Source organism: Phocoena phocoena, chromosome 3 (assembly GCF_963924675.1).
Source record: "Phocoena phocoena chromosome 3, mPhoPho1.1, whole genome shotgun sequence".
NCBI lineage: Eukaryota > Metazoa > Chordata > Mammalia > Artiodactyla > Phocoenidae > Phocoena > Phocoena phocoena.
Window position 1 is genome coordinate 32,325,125 of NC_089221.1, and position 19,897 is coordinate 32,345,021.

Genomic DNA, 19,897 nt, shown 5'->3' on the forward strand with positions numbered 1-19,897 from the left:
ATCTTTTGGACTCTGCAGTAGGCTGTCTGGGTCAAGATAATGCCTTCACTGTCTCCTTATATTCCTATTATGCTAACATAATAAAGTGAAACCTCATTGTTGAACATCATTTAGATATAACTGCAAAAGGCTAAATGGAGTGGGAACTCCTGTAGTGGCTCAGCAGCAGTTTTGTCCCTTTGAACCAATATATGCAAAGCACATACCTTGGTACATAGTAGGTGTTCAATCATGCTAGAGTTCTTTTCACTTCTTTCTGCCCGACAACCCTTAATGTTTACTTATCACACTTCTAAACAAGCATAATCAGGGGCTCCTTTTTCTTTGTTGTGGACATGACGCTGCCTGTGCTTCTGGTACCGAATGCCCTGCGCTGTGCCATTCCACACTATGAAGAATGAGAGAGAAGGAGCCACAGCTGAAAGGAAGATGGCTGTCAACTGACCTAAATATACACAAACCCGGACTTCTGTTCAGGCTTTTCAACTTTTTCCTTCTATATAACTAAGCCTTTGGCCGAATAATGGGCTATGTACACCTAACATAGTACAAACAAGTATCTTGATTAAGAGTTCTGAGAAGACTCGGGGGCCAGTATTGTTATCATTTAGCCTCTTTGAGTTTGTCATGATGCAATTATAAAAGTACATAGAAACATCAATGACAGTGATGATTGATTTGTAAATAGTTATCTTTCATAAAGATTTTCTTTAAAAAAAATAATCCATAAAACCTTGAAGGCATTTTTGTTGCAATAAGCTTTAATTAAAATATTTCACCATTGCATTATTTTGTTTTCTCTACCTCAATGAAATGAAAACCTTAACAATTATTATAGCCGATAAATAAGCTTACTAGAAATGTAAATTCCTGGGTACCAGTCCAAATCTCATAACCAGAATCTCTGTGGTCCAAGGCCTGGAATCCATATATCTCATAAGTTCCCAGGCATTCAGGTGCACACTCGACTTTGAGAATCATTGGTCTGAGTCAAACGAAGATGTCTTTCTGAAATAGAACGACATACCAATAGGAAATGCTGGGCTGTATAACTTTGTCCTTACGGTATCACTATGACTATAGTTCTGGCTGTAAACATTCTTCTCCCATCTTCGTAAATAACCAAATAACTTAGTATTTGAAACCTATATGCCATTTAACAGCATCATTTTAAGAAGTGTTATTCAGAAACTTCGAAATTTGTATTCATGTGTCAGAATTATGATGATTAAAAAAAAAACAACTCATGGAGAATTTCAAATATATACAAAGGGAGAAGAGTTTAACAAACCCTTATGTATTGTCATCAATCCGAACAGCCACTAAACCATGTTTATTTTAGTCCATCTGTACTCTTATTCAGTCTCCCTCCTGATATGATTTTGAAGCAAATCATTTCATCTGTAAATATTTGTTTCTCTAAAAAGGCTTTACTTTTTCTAATATAGCCATAATACCTTTTAAAAGATCATACCTATCAAAAAATCAAACAACCCAATCAAAAAATAGGTAGAAGATCTAAATAGACATTTCTTCAAAGACATACAGATGGCCAAAAAGCACATGAAAAGATGCTCAGCATTGCTAATTATCAGAGAAATGCAAATCAAAACTACAATGAGGTATCACCTCACACAGGTCAGAATGGCCATCATCAAAAAGTCTACAAACAATAAATGCTGGAGAGGGTGTGGAGAAAAGGGAACACTCTTGCACTGCTGGTGAGAATGTGAATTGGTACAACGACTATGGAGAACAGAATGGAGCTTCCTTAAAAAGCTATAAATAGAACTACCATATGACCCAGCAATCCCACTACTGGACATATAGCCTGAGAAAACCGTAATTCAAAAAGATACATGCACCCCCCAATGTTCATTGCAGCACTATTTACAATAGCCAAGACATGGAAGCAACCTAAATGTCCATCAACAAAGGAATGGATAAAGAAGATGTAGTACATATATACAATGGACCGCTAGCCATAAAAAAGAACGAAATAAAGCCATTTGCAGCAACATGGATGGACCTAGAGGTTATCATACTAAGTGAAGTAAGTCAGAGAAAGACAAACATGGTATCACTTATATGTGGGATCTAAAAAAAGCTGATACAAATGAATTTATTTGCAAAACAGAAACAGACTCACAGACTTCAAAAACAAACTTATGGTTACCAAAGGGGAAAGGTGGGGGGGTGGGAGAGATAAATTAGAAGGTTGGGATTAACATATACACAATACTATATATAAAATAATCAACAAGGACCTACTGTATAGCACAGAGAACTCTATACTCAATATTCTGTAATAACCTACATGGGAAAATAATCTAAAAAAGAATGGATATATGTATACATATAACTGAATCACTTTGCTGTACATGTGAAACTAACACAACATTGTAAATCAACTATACTCCAATATAAAATAAAAAATTTAAAGAATTAAAAAAAAAATCACATCTAAAACCTAGTAATATTCCTTAGCAATATCAGGATATTTTGATGGTGGGAAAAACTGGCAAATAATGACCTACAAATAAATAATGCCTGGGCCTGGTGACTGGTCCTCAGCTGCAGGTAGATAGGCTGGGAGCAGGGACCTAGTCACATAGCAGAGCTATGGACCTGCTGAAAGTGCCTGCTGACATTCCAACACCTGACTCACACTAATTCTAGTGAAACTAATTCTCCACTAGAATATGATTAAGAAAATCAAGTTGAATTAGACAACATCAAATATTTCTTCTAAGAGCTCTGTGGAAAGATTAGCTGACTTTCAAAAAAATTACAAAACATACTAAACATTTTGCATAAAGTAGGACTTTGAAAATCTTTGAAGAGGTACTTCCCTGGTGGTCCAGTGGTTAAGACTGCAATTCTACTGCAGGGGGGATGCGGGTTCAATCTCTGGTCGGGGAACTAGGATCCAGAATGCCAAAAGGTGCGGCCAAAAAAAAAAAAATTAAAACCTTCGAAGAGATACAACAGATGATTAAAAGCCTTCAAAATTAGCAGTTAAAATAATACTTACAATGACTAAATACATTCAATTTAAAGGACTAAGCAAATGTAGTTGTCTTTGTCTTCTAAGCATTAAAGAAACAAAGTTTTAGTACATTTTGGGTTTTTTTGAAATCAATACAAAATTAGTTGCTATGGTTTTAATGATGCCCCCCCCCCGCAAATTCCTATGTTGAAATCCTAACACCCAAAGATGATGGTATTAGTAGATGGGGCCTTTGGGAGGTGATTAGGTCAGGAGGCTAGAGCTCTCATGAATGGGATTAATGCTCTTATAAGAGACGCTAGTTTCCTAGTCCCTTCTGCCGTGTGAGGACACAAGACACAAGAAGTCTGGGACCTGAAAGAGGGCCCTCACCCAAACATGTTCACACTCTGATTTCAGACTTTCAGCCAACAAAAGTGTGAGACATAAATTTGTTGTTTATAAACTGCCCAGTCTGTGGTATTTTGTTACAGCAGCCCAAATGGAGTAGGACAGTACTTTTTAAAATTTTTTTAAACTTTTTATTTTGTATTGGAGTATAGCCAATTAACAAGGTTGTGATAGTTTCAGGTGCACAGCCAAGCAACTCAGCCATACCTATACATGTATCCATTCTCCCCCAGACTCCCCTCCCATCCAGGCTGCCAGGTTGCCACTGAACAGAGTTCCCTGTGCTATACAGTAGGTCCCTGTTGGTTATTTTAAATATAGCAGTGTGTACATGTCGATCCCAAACTTCCTAACTATCCCTCCTTCCACACCCTTCCCCCCTGGTAACCATAAGTTAGTTCTCTAAGTCTGTGAGTCTGTTTGTTTTGTAAATAAGTTCATTTGTATCGTTTCTTTTTAGATTCCACACATAAGGGATATCACAGGATATTTTTCTTTCTCTAGGACAGTACTTTATATACCAAAGAGTTTTTAAAAATGAAACAAACTGTCTGAAGTTCAGCTATATCATCACAGTTTTCAGAGGTGAGCTGTGTGATGATGGTTAAGTGTGCTTTTAGTTTATTTGGGGGCCAACTACGTTTTTGTTGAAAAACAATAGTAGAAGGCAATATGAAAATGATACACATGTGCTTAAAAACCAAACTATCCAAAACAAATCTATTTCTGAATACATTTTACCACATTTAATCAACTGTAACAGACCCTAGCTTTGACATTGAATTTTATTCTCCAGGCTTGTAATTCCCCTTGTGGTATTTTCTTTTGCCACTAGGTGGCTGTAGGTTACCTTACCTGATCCAGGCCAGTTTCTGTGTGAGAAATCAAATAGCTTATACAGAAAAGTTACCATCATACCATCATTGCTCATTTTGTATATTAATCACTAAAAGAATCAGAATTGTTCTATAGATCGATCCACTTTTTCAAACCCTTTACAATAAACTGCAGTTAAAAAATAAAAACTGTAAAGATATTTGATTAGATTATGAAGTGTTTAGAAAGTATAAATAGCTATTTTAAAACATTTGGAACAAGCCACTATGTGTTACTGAACCAGATTCGTAATTATGGTACCTAAAAGTCACTTTTACCAGCCTCAGTGGTACATAAATCGACACTGATGGTTTTAAAATTTCAAATAGAATGACACAAGTTTAAGAATTTTTAAGTACATTTTATTAAGAATGTATCCCTTTGATAAGATTATGCTTCAGGAGGCTTTTAATGCCCTTGACATAAAACTGTACACATTATACAAAAACAAGAAAACCACAAAAAAAAATCAAGGTGAGCAAAACCATTAGAGGACAAACCTTATTTAAATTATACACAACTCAATGAAATATTCTTACGGAAAATATATAAATACTTTTTCTTTCTATGTTACAGTTATACAATATAAATCAGATTTCAATGTCTGTTCAGTGACCTACAAACACCAGAACCTCCAAATATGTAGCAGCGTATTACTAAATAAAAAAGAAAATTTTGTGGTTAGGGAGCATTAAGTCAGATTTTTTTCACAATCCCTTACCACTTTTCAAAACTAATTTACACCATTTGTTTTACAATGCAGCTTTAGGGTTTCTGACAGGCCAATAATGGAACATTTTCAACTATTATCTATGAAAGTTTTAATCTCCCCCCTCCTCTGCCCCAAGACTTTGCATTTTGTGCTAAATCAACCTATTTAGTGGCAAAATTACAAGATATACTTTTTTGGCATAAATTATATTTTTCAAATTAAATATTTTATAAAGAAGGTCAAACAAAATGTGCAATTTATGCATGCTGTGGCATAGCTATCCACCTATATTACAAAAATACTCTAAAGGGGAGAAAATCCACATTCTGTGTGAGTCATAAAACACTACTATGAATGAAAACTACCCTGGGAACCTAAAACTAAAAGAAAAAACAAATGCTCCTAGAAAGATTCTCACAGATCTCAATATTGTCTGATAAGCACTGCTATTAATTTTACCGGTATGCTTTTATAATCAAACTCTCACTGTAGTGATACTCTTGAAATGAAGCTGGTAATAATGTATTCCCTGAATGGGGAGACAAGGGAGACCTTTCCCAACTTACATTTTGGAAAATGTGAAATGTTCTTTTACTCCAACAGCTCTTCTCATAAAACTCTCTCAATTGTTTCTTTTTTCCCATGTTCAATGGATTGTAAATTTGAGACCAAACTGGAAGCATAGGACAAAAGGGGAAAAACCTTACTTCCAAAGGACCTTTCCCAAGGTAGTTTACAAAGCTCCTCTCACACAAAATTAGCACCTCACTCTTACCATGCAAAAGTAACTGCAGTTATAATTTGGATGACAATTTGATTGCTTTTTATTGCTTAATGATCTGTGCTTTAATGTGGGAATAAAAGGCATCCTCTGAATGGAATGAAAAAAAATTTATATAAATAGCAGGAGACAAATCTAAATAAGCATTCCCACCTCACTGCTGAACACTCTGCCATTGTAATATGCCCAGAAAAACTCAGCTTTAATTACCTCAAGCTCTGGATAAAAGAGCTCAAAACTATTAAAGCCACCCCATTTCAAAAGGACTTACACACCTGATGTTAGAGTAACTACCATAATAAAGTATATACCTTCAAAGAGCCTCTTTCAAAGTCAATGTCTTACAGAATGCCCTTATGCTACCAATCTTCATTAGAAAATTTTTTATTAGGGAGAAAAGACTTTTTCCCTCCTCAAGTCAATCTAAGCATAAATAGGAAGTAAAAGTATAAGAAATTTTAGACCATATTTAATTACAAATACTAATTTCTAATTTCCTTATTTATCAGTATTTACTTATTAGTATGTGAAGCTGAAATCTGTTCTTGAAAAAAATTTCAATTAGAAATGACAATTCACTTTACAATTAGAAATTCACAGTTTACAACCAGCACAACTGCCCCAATTCCTCCAAATTATTCAATAATTACCAGTAGTACAAATTTATATGGACTAAGATTAATTCTAAAATCTTGGAAAACTACAGTATTGACATTATTTTGGTATTTTATAGTCTGGTAATATCTATTACATATAGGTGCTTTTCTCAATTATTTCTATTACCACTGACAACATTCCTAACCTTTTCTGCTATAATTTAATATTTTAAACACTTAAGTAAATCACTTGGCACCGCATGTGAGCATTTTTCATCACAGAAGTCTACTTTTATACAAATAAGTACTTAAAGGAAACATATTAGACCTGTCAGTGAAACATGAATAAACCAAATAGCACTATACATTTAAGTATAGACATCTTTTTTTCATAGATTACTGAGAACCACAAAGCTCTGTCTCCCCAAACTAAGTGCTATAGGCAAATATTATGATATATACACACATCTTTCAAAGTAATAATCAAAAAAACTGTTCAGGCTAATAGTAATGAAGACTTCATTTCAGGATGGATGAGTGAGGTGGGGTCCAGGGATGTGTGTGTGTGTGTGTGTGTGTGTGTGTGTGTGTGTGTGTGTGTGTGTGTGTGTGTGTGTGTGTGTGTGTAACAAAAAATTTACTGTTAACTTTTGAGGGATTAAACCACAGATTTTATATTAACTGAGGTAGTGTTTAAAATGAATGTCTAAAATATGTTAATCCCATTATTCATAAGATTACTACATCACCTCCTTTGGAGTTTTTAATCACTATTTGGTCTAGTATCTCTGACATTGGTTCTCTGGAAGGCAGTTTAATCATCCAAGACCAAAGACCAAGGTGACAGGCAACGTTCTTAGAAGTACTGTTAACATTTAAATAAACACTTGGGTTCAGTGATAAATTAAAGTTAAAAAAAAAAAGCATTTCTTTTATCTTCAATTGTATTTTATGAAAGAAAATCTGAAGAACCACTTTTTAACATAAGCAGAAGCTTACAGCCCTTATCTGCTTTGTTATAATGTAAGTTGCTACACAGTGCACATAAGAACAATTCACTGAAGTGCAGTCAAAGAGGTGTTATGAAGTGAGATGAAATGCTTCATCCCAATTGGAACTTTCAGTGCCAGTATACTAAAAAAAAAAAAAAAAAAAATCTCTGTGAGTTACATTTTCTAGTTCACAGGGTTCTTTACAGAGATCTCAAAGAACAAGCCCATTATAAAAAGGATCTGTAATATGGGAAGATAGTAATCCATGTACTATGACTGTCAGAGCTGATGCATAACTGTAAAAATGGTCTAAACAAATGAATTAAAAAGGGTCCTAATCAGTCCAGCTGGATTTTTTTTCTATTTATATATAGACCTCAAAAAAGATAATCCTTTCATTTACAAGCATTCTAATGAGGATGGCCATGCTTTTTTATATACAAATTTGCATATATGTTTAATTCCTGTAAAGATTTCCAAATAGTTTTTAGACATACACAAATGAAACACACAAATAAACAAAACCTTGCCCTCATCAACTTAATTTTGCAAATGTGATAAAGGCAATTACTGTACTCATAAACTCACCTATCACTGCATGTAGTTTGTGCAAAACAAGAACACTGATATAAAAATTAAATTACTGCTGCTTTAAAATTTGGTACTTAAGGCTTTTCACTACAATTTTTAATCGTAATAGTAAGTTTCATTAATGATTTTTTAAAAGGAACTATGGCTTTTCTTTTCCCATGGAATGTATAAGTTGTAGGCAAACTTATCTTTTCCTCAAGAGATGCAAGATCTTATTTAATGCTTTCTTTTGCTTTAGGTCTAAATTAATAGTGCTTGTTCAAGTTACGGTTTAAAATGGTGATATGGGCAGCTGATGAAAATGGAAGTCCACTGAAAATATATGCATTCTATGAATGGAAAATACTTTGAATTATAAAATAATTTTCTGATTTTAATCAGGAACTGTAGTGAAAAACCTTAATTAGTTCAAATAGCCTACAATAACACATTGCAACAAAACTGAAGAGATGGAAAACAAGAAACTTTATGTAAGTCTAGTAATGTAAAAATAATTTATAAGTCCTGGTTGTTGAGGCTCTTCTTTCGCTGTGAGGCTACAAACCTCTGAAGTAGTGTTATAAACATGAAGAAAAAAGTGGAAGGGCCAAAGATCCCCCTCTAATACCAGCAGTTACAGCACACCCCATTGTGCTAATAGGATGCACCCTCAGAGACACTGATTCCTAGTTTCCACAAATTAGTTAACAAACAAGGCATCTTTATATTTACCCTAAAAAAAGAATTCAGAAATAACGGTGTGAAGGGTGCTTCTGCATATCTTATTATTGTTCCACTGTTATTATGCTCTTAAAATGAAAAAATAGAAAACCTATGTAGGTATTCAGTGCTTGGCTCTTGCATACAATGGTAACTAAAACTCTTAAAACTGTGGTAATGAACAATGAACCCCTAAAAGGGCTCAACGGGGGAGAGAGGAAGTTGTTTCGGTTAGGGAAGTCCGCAGTTCCAACTGCTCATGTACCAGTAATTGCTGAAACAGCGTAGAGAAGATACTCCTATCTCTGCTGCCCAGTCAATCGGCATTTTCTGAGGCTTTTAGAAGTCCACAAATATGAATATATATAGTATACATCTATATACATCATAAATATGAGGTCAGGATTCAACAGATGTATCAACTATAGGTTCCTTTGGTGGTGTTGCCAAGACAGCCTCTGCTTCTTCATGCATCTAGAAAAGAAGTGGTAAATTATTAATGACTTTCTAGTGTATCAACAGATATAATCTTTTAACTTAATTCAAAGAGAATTATTTTTGAAAGATAAAGTTCAAAAGTACAAATCCTACTTACTTGTAAAAACTGTACATCCTGAAATAATTCTTGTATGAACCTCCGACATGGAAGTCTAAATGTGCAGTGTGACAGCAAATGGGAAACCTCAGAGTAAAGGCATATGTCATCAAATGTTTGAGGATACTTCTCCTTAATTCTAAAATGGAAGAAAAGACTAGGATGTGATAAAAATTATAATAATGACTTTGCTATTTTCTTTCAAAATATCACTTTTAAAATATCTTTTTCCTCCAAATATTGATTAAGTGGCACATCTGGGTGATGGCATAAGAATATAAAATAGTAAATATTCCTACCTCACACTTACATTAGCTATTTTAAGTTTGGGATTATCTCTTAAAATGATAAAAACACAAATACTTCCTGGAAAGTCAGAAATATTCTTTATCACTGGCATGAGAAATTACAAAATTTATTTATTAGCCTAGGATAACTCAAGTATTTTCAAAACTAAGTTTTAAAATAGAAATAAGTTTTTAAAGTTAGACTGAAATTATTAATATCCTTGACTGGGCTCTCTCTCTAAATCTTTCAAACTTTAACAGTGGCTTTTAGCTGGCAGAGCATCTCAGAGTCAGTGGTGGTGTGGGGTAATGCACAGATTAAGGACACACTATACTTAGAGCTTCTGACCAGGAGGTCTGCAGTGGGACCCTGGCATCTCTGTTACTATTATTTTGTAAAGCCCCACAGGAGACCCTGAGGTGCATTTTTTTTTTTTTGAGGACCACTGCTTTAAATAGTGCAAATCAGAGATGTTGAAGATTGCCTGAATTTTCTTTTATCATGTTGCTGTGATTTAGAAAAGCAATAAAAATTCTGCAACTTTTATTAAAAGAAAGGAGTAAAAATAGGGAAAAATTAAACCAAGAAAATATCACTTATTTTTATGTATGCCAGCTTTTCTTAAGCTTTATGGTCTCAGGATACCCCTACTTTCTTAAAAATTACTTGAGAACCCCACAAATTTTATTTTTTGTGGGTGATAGCCATCAATAATTACCATACAAGAAAGTAAAACAGAAAATTTCAAAATATTTATTAATTCATTTAAAAAATAAAATTATTACATGTTAACATAAATACATATACTGTAATGAAAAAAAACTATATTTTCCAAAACTAAAAAAGTGAGAAGATTGGTAGTGTTTTACATTTTTACAGATCTCTTTAAAGTCTGGCTGAATAGAAGACAGCTGGATTCACATACCTGCTTCTGCATTCAATTTGTAACCGTACGCTAGTTTGGTTGACGTATGTAAAGAAAATCTAGTCTCACTCAGATATGCCATGCAGTTGAGAACCACTGATGTAAGCTAATTAGTCTAACTTTTGAAGTATTTCAAATATCTTTTTCACCATAAAAAGCAGAACAAAGAATACTCATGCTCATAGCTTACTTACGTTAAAAGCCCAGTTTCATGACATTTAGTTGAAACTGAACTACTCAAATTAATGACTAATCTCAGAACTTCTTTGCGAAGGAGTATACGGCACATTGGTGTATCATCTGGAATTGTTTTAACACCTGAAGAGAAGATTAAAATATTTTATCTATATCACAATAGAAAAGTATTATAACTCATGGAATTTGTTTTTTCAACTCTACCAAATATATAAAACTGAGATAAATTGCATGTGACCTGATAATCATTTTGGGAGCAAAATTCTTTCTAATGAAAGCAGATAGCTAAGAGGGTATGTATCAGCAGCTGATATAGGTGCAACAGTTATCTAAACATACATCAGTAAAACTGACTTTTCATAGTTATGAGACAACTTTAATTAACAGTATGTATCTACAACAACAGACTAAGTATAGTTATATTAACAGGACTTGGATTTAAATCTGAAAACTTACCTAGTAGCAATTCTGTGCTTTTGGTGCTGCTGGCTGATCCTTCTTGAGACACTCCATCACTGCATCCAGAAATGCCCGAAAATTTAGAGGGAACTACTTCTAAGGGATTATGGATAGTCTGCTCACACCAATCAGAATATGGAATGTCTTGAAGGTCTGAAGAAAAAATTAAATCAATTAACAGATCATAATGGCTTAATTCCTATGCTTGCACTGTATACTAAAGAAGAGATGATTCCTTGTAATCTCTTTCCAGTCTTCAATAATTATTTTCCCTGATGAAGATTTTCAAAGTAAATTCAGACCACTCAGATAGTAAAATTTGTTAAATTCTAAAGACATTTATACATAAAATTTTATACTCCTAAATTATAAAAAATACATAAATATGTGTTTATTTAAAGAATTCAAATAAAGATGTATACAGAAGAAAAAATGAAGGTACCTTATCTACCCCCTCTCCCATCCCTCCCACCCCCAAACTAAATACCCCTCTCTTAAATATATAAAAATTCACATATTTGCTATTTTAAATTTCTCTTTCTTGCTCTTTTGGTGTATAAGTGGGATTATACTGTATCTATTATTCTATCACTTGTTGTTCCCACCATTTAATAATTACCAATATTAGAATCACAGTTCCCTGGGCTTATCAGTTCCTTCCTTAGAGTTAAATTTACTATACTACCCATGCATTGCTAAGGTATACTCCTAGATGGGATTTTAAGGTCAACCAAACATCTTAGTGCTGTTAAAATGACATCAATGTTTTTTATTTAAAAATTTCCTGAGCACTTGAAGTGATTAGAGCAAATGGAAATCAGAAAGTCTTTGGTTATCCTTTTAGGAAGTAACATTGGGCAACCCAGAAAATCATGCAACCTCAGTAGCTACAAAAGAGATTGAGAGAGAAGAGACACACTCAGCCAGAAGGTGAGACCTCTTGATAGCTAGTTCAGTCCTCTTTCCACTACAACACATTGTCAGAGTATTAAAAAGAGCTTTTAAAAAAGCTTTTTAAAAAGTCCAGGAAACTAGACCAATGTAAACACACACTACCTCTCCCTATGCTGTTTTCAACAGAATAGATATCACCACCTCATCTCATCTTTAAGCACTTCCTAAGATTAATATTTACATAGTACTAAGCGGAATATGCTTTGGTTCCTCAGAAAATCAATTTAGCATAGCTTTAATATTAAGGAAATCATGCATCTGTCAGGCACTTAAAAGTAATGTATGGTACTTAAATTATACATTGATTTAAAATATAAAACTACTGCCAAAAGATCTGAGAACTAAAGATGTACTTAAAAACCAGCAATGCTGAATAACCAGGTAAGAGATGACTATGTTATTTTAGACTCAGTTGATGAGCTTGCCAGGGAGTAAAATGACAAAATATTCCAGTGCAAGGAACAATAAGAAAATTATACTTCTTTCAATCAACATGTTTCTGAAAAGTTATAAACTAATTCATTTCAGCCTCACCTTCAACCAGTGATGACTCCTAACATTTCTAACCTGTTACAACCACATCTTATTTCTAAAGATATCATTCATTCTCATTAAAAAAAAAAAAAAAAAAATCATGAGTCTAACTAAGCCAGGCCAAAAGAATTAGTTTCTCCCACTGGAAGACGTGAAAAAGCATCCTAAGTATAGTGATAACAGAAGGCTTTTACTACATGGGGTATTTTTTTGTGTAAAACCTGCTATAAACCATATGAATAAATTTTTTAATGAAATAATTACATGTGCTAAATGGAAACTTCAGAGAACAAGTGGGTAGAATATAGGCACTATTTATAAATTGGCACAATAAGGAGAACCAAAACTTCTTGAAACTGGGAAAGGACCAGCTAGTTGGCCTCCTTCTTCTTATGCATGGAAGGTGATGTCTAGGACTCCGCTGAAGGCAAAACTGTGCATACTATATTGATGATACTGACTTTTAGGGACCTTTATTTTCTATCTTCTCTTAAAAAGTATTCAATGCAATGATACTTATACTTTTACTCAACACATTTTATTTCAAGATTATTTTTAATTTGGATGAAGTATTATGTCCATAAACTGAACCATTTTATCTATGTGATTGATGTTTAGTTTCTTCACTGTAGTTGTTTGCTTTTACTGCTTCCTCTCTTTTTAATTAACAATATTCTAGCTCAGCCTTATTTTATCTTTTAATTAAAAATGGAGACATGAAGCATAGGACAGACGAGACTCTAAGAAACTGGATACCTTCTTTATTCCCTGTATCTGGGCATAAGGCTGACTCCAGCCACTATATGTGGGAAAGAACAAAAAGCTCTAAGCAAAAAATCACGTAAGTCCATATGGGTTAATTAAGAAAAATCATAAGCTCAATTTTTCCTATCAGAAAGTAGTCAAGTCGCCAAATAGCTTATCTGAAATGCTGAAACAATTCTTTATGAAAAACATTAAGAATTTCTGTGAGGAGCTCTGTCTCTGGTAGATATACCCACCTGATCACCAGTTCCCCTTGGCAGCAGGGATGTAAAATGAAATGAACAAGGAGATTTTCCTTAGGGGCACAGTAAGATCATTCTAACTGACCTATCAGAATTTATGAAAGAATATTATTTCTAACATAAACAACTTACTGTGAGTTACCATTAACAGAGAGCCTACTGAATGTTAATCTTACATGTTAGTAAGTACCAAAACCACACCATAAGGCAGGTATCGTTATTCCTATTTAGAGATTTAAGAAAAAATTAAAAGCTCAGTGAAACTAAGTAGATTGCCCAAGATCAGATAACTAATAAGATGGAAAAGTTTGGCTTTGAGCCTAAGTCTCCTTGATACCAAAACTCACACTCTGCTTTGTTTACACCAGGGGTCTTCAGTGTTTCTTGAAGCCCTGGCATTTCCTAGCCTCCTCTACCCCCAATTTTATACTTGGGCAAGGCTAGTAGATGGAGTGCCACCCCACTGTTCCCCTTACATCCTCATCTGCATACCACTGAGCTTTTGTATAGATTTTGATTGAAACATGGGTTTTACAGCTAAAATAATTTTGAAAACCACCACTGTCTCTTTAGGGCCCTCCCCTACCCCATGTAGTTTCTACCCACTCCTCACAAATTTGTCAGTTTAATAACCTAGACATTCAAACTGATCTCTTGCCATTATCTTTTATAGTTAGCTGATTTTTTTTCCAGTGCTCTCTCTTTCACAGATGGACTGGTCTACAACACTTAGAAGGTTTCCCACTCAGTTGGTTAGCTACACTAGGGCAAATGTGGTGGTATACATAAAAGTGGACCCAAAAGAAACATATAATACTAAATGTTGAAAGGCCAACATGTTGCCTTGCACACTAAAAAATACAATGCACAAGTATCTGTAAAGGTGGTAGACACAGAATAAAATGTTAGGAAATATCCTAATAGCCTTTCCATTGAGCTTTAACATTTTTTGAACAACTACCACTACCAACACTACCACCAGACTGAAAGTTTCAAAGAATGAAAAGTCTTGTGTTCAAGTCCTGACATCCCTTTAAAATGATCATTACATAGTAGAGGGGGGACAACTTCAGACTATAACTACAAAGCTACAGTAATCAAAACAATATGGTACTGGCACAAAAACAGAAATATAACATATAGACAAAGGGAAAAGAATAGAGAGCCCAGAAATAAACCCATGCACTTATGGTCAATTCATCTACGAGAAAGGAGGCAAGAATATACAATGGGGAAAAGAAAGTCTCTTCAATAAGTGGTGCTGGAAACACTGGACAGCTACATGTAAAGGAATGAAACTAGAACATTTCCTGGCACCATATACAAAAATAAACACAAAATGGATTAAAGACCTAAACTCCTAGAAGAAAACAGAGGCAGAACACTCTTTGACATAAATTGCAGTAGTATATTTTGGATCTGTCTCCTAGAGTAACTGAAATAAGAACAAAAATAAACCTAATTAAACTTAAAAGCTTCTGCACAGCAAAAAACAAAACAAACAAAACAAAAAAAACACCCCATAAACAAAATGACAACTTATGGACTGTGAGAAAATATTTGCAAACAATGCTACTGACAGGGGATTAATTTCCAAAATATACGAACAGCTCATATAGCTCAGTATCAAAAAAAAAAAAAAAACCCAAACAACCCAATCAAAAAATGGGCAGAAGACCTAAATAAACATTTCTCCAAAGAAGACATATAGATGGCAATGAAAAGGCCAACAGGCACATGAAAAGATGCTCAATATCACTAATTATTAGAGAAATGCAAATCAAAACTACAAGGTATCACCTCACACCAGTCAGAATGGCCATCATTAAAAAGTCTACAAACAGTAAACGCTGGAGACTGTGAAGAAACAGGAATGCTCCTACATTGTTGGTGAGAATGTAAATTGGTGCAGCCACTATGGAGGTTCCTTAAAAAACTAAAAACAGAGTCACCATGTGATCCTGCAATCCCACTCCTGGGCATATATCCAGAGAAAACTCTAATTGGAAAAGATACATGCACCCCAATGTTCATAGCAGCACTATTTACAATAGCCAGGACATGGAAGCAACCTAAATGTGCATCAACAGATGAATGGATAAAGAAGATGGAATATTACTCAGCCATGAAAAAGAATGAAATAATGCCATTTGCAGCAACATGGATGGACCTAGAGATTATCATATTAAGTCAGAAAGAGAAAGACAAATATATGGTACCACTTACATGTGGAATCTAAAAATGATACAAATGAACTTATTTACAAAACAGAAATAGACTCACAGACATAGAAAACAAACAATGGTTACCAAAGGGGATGGGGGGGATAAATTAGGAGTTTGGGATTAATATATACACATTATTATATATAAAATAGGTAAACAACAAGGGCCTACTGTATAGCATAGGGAACTATATTCAATATCTTGTAATAACCTATGATGGAAAAGAATCTAGAAAAGAATATACATACACACACACAACTGAATCACTTTGCTGTACACTTGAAAGTAACACAAATATTGTAAATTATCTATACTTCAATTTAAAAAAATAGTATAGGAACTATTTTTTAATTATCTGCCAAGGAAAATAAAGACATCTCCTTTCTGATACACAAAATACTTAATATGGCTGATACCAGTGCTTCTCAAACATTCATGTGTACATGAATAACCTGGGCATCTTGTTAAAATGCTGATTCTGATTCTGCGTGTGGGGCAGAGTCTGCATTTCTAATAAGTGCTCAGGTGATACTGATGCTGCTGGTCTGCTGACCACACTTTGGGTAGGAAGGGCTCTGCAGGACTTGGTCCCTACCCGTTTTTCTAGGCTGATTCTGTATTTCCTCTCCCTTTGCTTTCTGAGCTCTATTCCCACAGGTGTATTTTTAGTCCTTCCTACTTCCCATACTTGCTCCCATCAGAGAAGACCTTTGCTCATGCTGCTTCCTCTCCCTCAAAATTCTCTATACTCCTGTCTTCACTTAGGTTCTATTCATTCTTTCAACCACAGCTCAACAGCAATTCTTCGGAAGTCTCTTCTTTGATCTGCCTACTTGGTTATATTCCTTTGTTAATACCATGTACCTACCCTTGATGGCGTTTGTTACAAATGCAGTATTTATATTAATATTTGTGTACTGATTGATCGAGTGGTCAGTCAATCCATTTCCTTCTCCATTGGATTAAAGCTCAAAGAGTGTAAGAATAATATCTATTTTTCTCTCTCTCAGTTGTTTTCCTAGCATCTAGTTTAATGCCTGATCCACAGTAGTGATGTAATAAACATTAAGTTGAATGCATAAATCCATAGAGGTTCAGTGACTTTTTAACAATTAGCCTGCCTCCCTTCATACCTCCAAGAGGGGTATCAATAGTAAACTGTAATCACTTCCCAATTAAGAGTTATTCTCCTCCCCACTTCGTATCACTAGAACAGGTGGAGGGGTTCTGATCCTGTGCCAAGGTGAGAGCCTTGCTGACTGCAGCAAGTCTTCCACAAGTCCCACACTTGATGTGACGCCACTTGATTACTAGCTCAGTAATCACAAATGGATTAGAACTAGCTGGGACTGTCTTGTGACTGGGTAATTAGGGAGCTGGCTTCCCTATCTCGTTTGATAAATAAAGAGAAAACACTTACATAGCAAAACTCCACAGTAAGTGCTTCATAAGTATTTGTTGAATGAGTAAATGAAGAAACAGAACTTAGAAGAACTAAAATATCATAAACAATGTATAGACAAATGATTTTAAATAGCATCTTCTTTACTGTGTACAATACATCAGAACAATAATGCCCAAACCTTTCGCTCACAGAAAATGAAAATAATTATAGCACTCTGGGTCCCTGGACAGGACTGTTCACAGTGGTAAGTGCCTAGTCCAAGGGTTTGTCAAACCCAGGCCCGACTGGGGCATGGAGCCACGGAGGGGATTAATCTCTCAGCACATCCATATCCTATTTGTGGATGTGGTACCACAGTGTGCTGCAACCCATCAGCTGGGAAGTTCTGAATCAGGATGCCATGGAGAAACGTGGATGAATGACCCAGAGAACTTTGGTTATCACTAGATTTTTTTGAGGGTGTCTAAGTGATATTCACCAAGAAAAGCTATCTACACATACTTATAAAAAAGCTGAATCCGGATCTGATTCATTCACTCCCTCACCAAAAAAATATTGAGTGCCTAGTATATAAAGCAGTAAGCAGCTGAGTATTAGAAAATAAAAATGAAAAGGCACAACAGACCATACCTTGAAGGAACTTATTGAGTAGAAGGGAAAAAAATAACCAAGCAATAATTATCATAAGAGATCTATGTACAAAGAGCAATGAAAGTAAAGAGGAAGAAGTGTCAACATACGACTAAGAGGGTCACAGAAAGCTTTGAAGATAAAACAGCCCCAACTCTGAGGATGAGGTGGGCTTGCCAAATGGACTGTGTGTGAGCTTGCATGTGTGTGAGGAGGAGAAGGCGCAAGAGGGAACAGTAGAGAAAACACACTCTTCATGCCTAGAACCATGAAAAAGAGCAGTCTGTTCAAAAAACATCTAGTCAGTAGCAGTGTATCAATTATAAGATAGGAGAATGGTAAAAAAAACAGTAGACAGATCACACAGAGTCTTGTGTGCTGGACTTGAATAGGCAGTAAAAAAAACTGTCAACAGCCTAATCCAAGGCAGTAGTATGAAAGATGAATTGGAAGGGGAAAAAACTGGAGACAAACTTACTAACATTCCCACAGGGAGATGCTGAGTGACCGTACTAAGGCTGAGGTAATGCGAATGGAGTAAGAGGGATGATCAATCGGGCTGGGAGATGACTTGTGACTGGAGCAGATTCAAAGGCAGGTGGGTTCATCTTGAAGGACATAATCACTCACCTGAATGACTACATATTGCACTCAGTTGGTTACTGGGCTGGAAACCCAGAATTTCAATACAGACACAATAAAGGCAGTTATCATCTGTATGTTCCTGTAGTCCAGTGTCTTCTGTGCTTTCTAAAAACAGAGAAGCATCTGAATGGATTGAATTCATTATTTCTGTAAGACTCATCTGCTGTCGTAGCAAGTGAAAAGAGTTTTTTACAAGACCTCCAGTTCCAGATGGAAGACCTGTGCATAAGTAAATATAAAACATAATCTGATGAAGATGGTATCAATGACACCTCTTTCAAGGTGCCTTAAACTATGTGAAATTTTAAAGAAGGGAAATTAGGGAAGAAAACCAGAACTCCTTTTATGATTCAAAATCTAACCTTAACTGGGGAGAAAAACAGGATAATTTGCTTTAAATTATGAAAATAATTAACATCAGCAGATATAGTACTTTAATATGGGGTTTTAAATACAAAATAAAAAATTAAGATTATACAATTAGGTTATCATTTCAATTCTTAATATTTGTGTAATCAATTCTTAATATTTGCGTAAAGAAAAGTAATAATTCTGAGTCTAAAGAGGTCCTTGTTAAGAAAAAATCATCAAGATTTTAAAGCTTTAAATTTGTGGCTGATACGCATATATTAATTAAAATACCACAGCTCATAGCAAAGAGAAATCATGTAATGTATAAGTACATTTTTCTCTCTCTCCTTTCCCCAAACAGCTGTTGCTTAGACCTATGAGTGTAAGTGTTAAAATTTTTTCATGTATTGTTTGTTTAAAACAGAAGCAACTGATCTGGTCTTTGTCTTCTTGAGAGGCTTGTTAGTTGGAAAAACACTTTAAGTCTCTCGCAAAAAAATACTGTGGTTTAATTTAAATTGACTCAAACAATTATTTTGCTATAATTTTTTAAGTTGACCCAAAAGTAAGTATACCTGAATTTTTAGTGTCATCCTACTGAAAAGAATTTTCTTTTTAATATAAAGAGAACAAAAACCATGCATTACCTCCTGCATCATGGGCAAACACTCTTGCACCTCGATCATCATGTGGAGGTATGTTTTTTGCCTGAAAATAGGGAATATCCTTTACCTAAAATAGATATGTCATGGTAAGTCCTGTTATAAAAATTCACTTTATGTATATTAGCATAATTAAACGAAATGTAATTTAAACAGAATTACTATAGCACATGAACCTATAATGAAAAGATACTGAAGAAGGTTAAATCACCAAAACTTGACAAAATAGCATACAACCCTTAAGGTCCTTATCTATTCTTGGTGACTTAAATGGATATTAAAATAATTATTTTAGAATTTATCTAAAATGTTTTTACACTTCTAAACAAATGTGTATTCTTTAGTACTATCTACCTTCTAGAGATTTGTGAGTAT

The 19,897-nt window shown here is 34.6% G+C and overlaps 1 protein-coding gene across 3 annotated transcripts in view; it reads right to left on the minus strand.

Moving 5' to 3' along the window:
* Positions 1–9,046: 9,046 nt before the first annotated feature.
* RICTOR (RPTOR independent companion of MTOR complex 2) overlaps positions 9,047–19,897 on the minus strand; it is a 91,519-nt gene continuing 80,668 nt past the window's right edge. For 2 of the 3 annotated variants that reach the window (XM_065873395.1, XM_065873394.1), the window contains 6 exons: positions 19,508–19,592; positions 18,495–18,728; positions 11,107–11,262; positions 10,650–10,773; positions 9,243–9,381; positions 9,047–9,121 (listed from right to left, as the gene is read on the minus strand). In XM_065873395.1, coding sequence (XP_065729467.1) covers positions 9,047–9,121; positions 9,243–9,381; positions 10,650–10,773; positions 11,107–11,262; positions 18,495–18,728; positions 19,508–19,592 — 813 coding nt within the window. The remainder of the gene's footprint in view (positions 9,122–9,242; positions 9,382–10,649; positions 10,774–11,106; positions 11,263–18,494; positions 18,729–19,507; positions 19,593–19,897) is intronic. The other variant, XM_065873396.1, reaches the window with a different exon arrangement.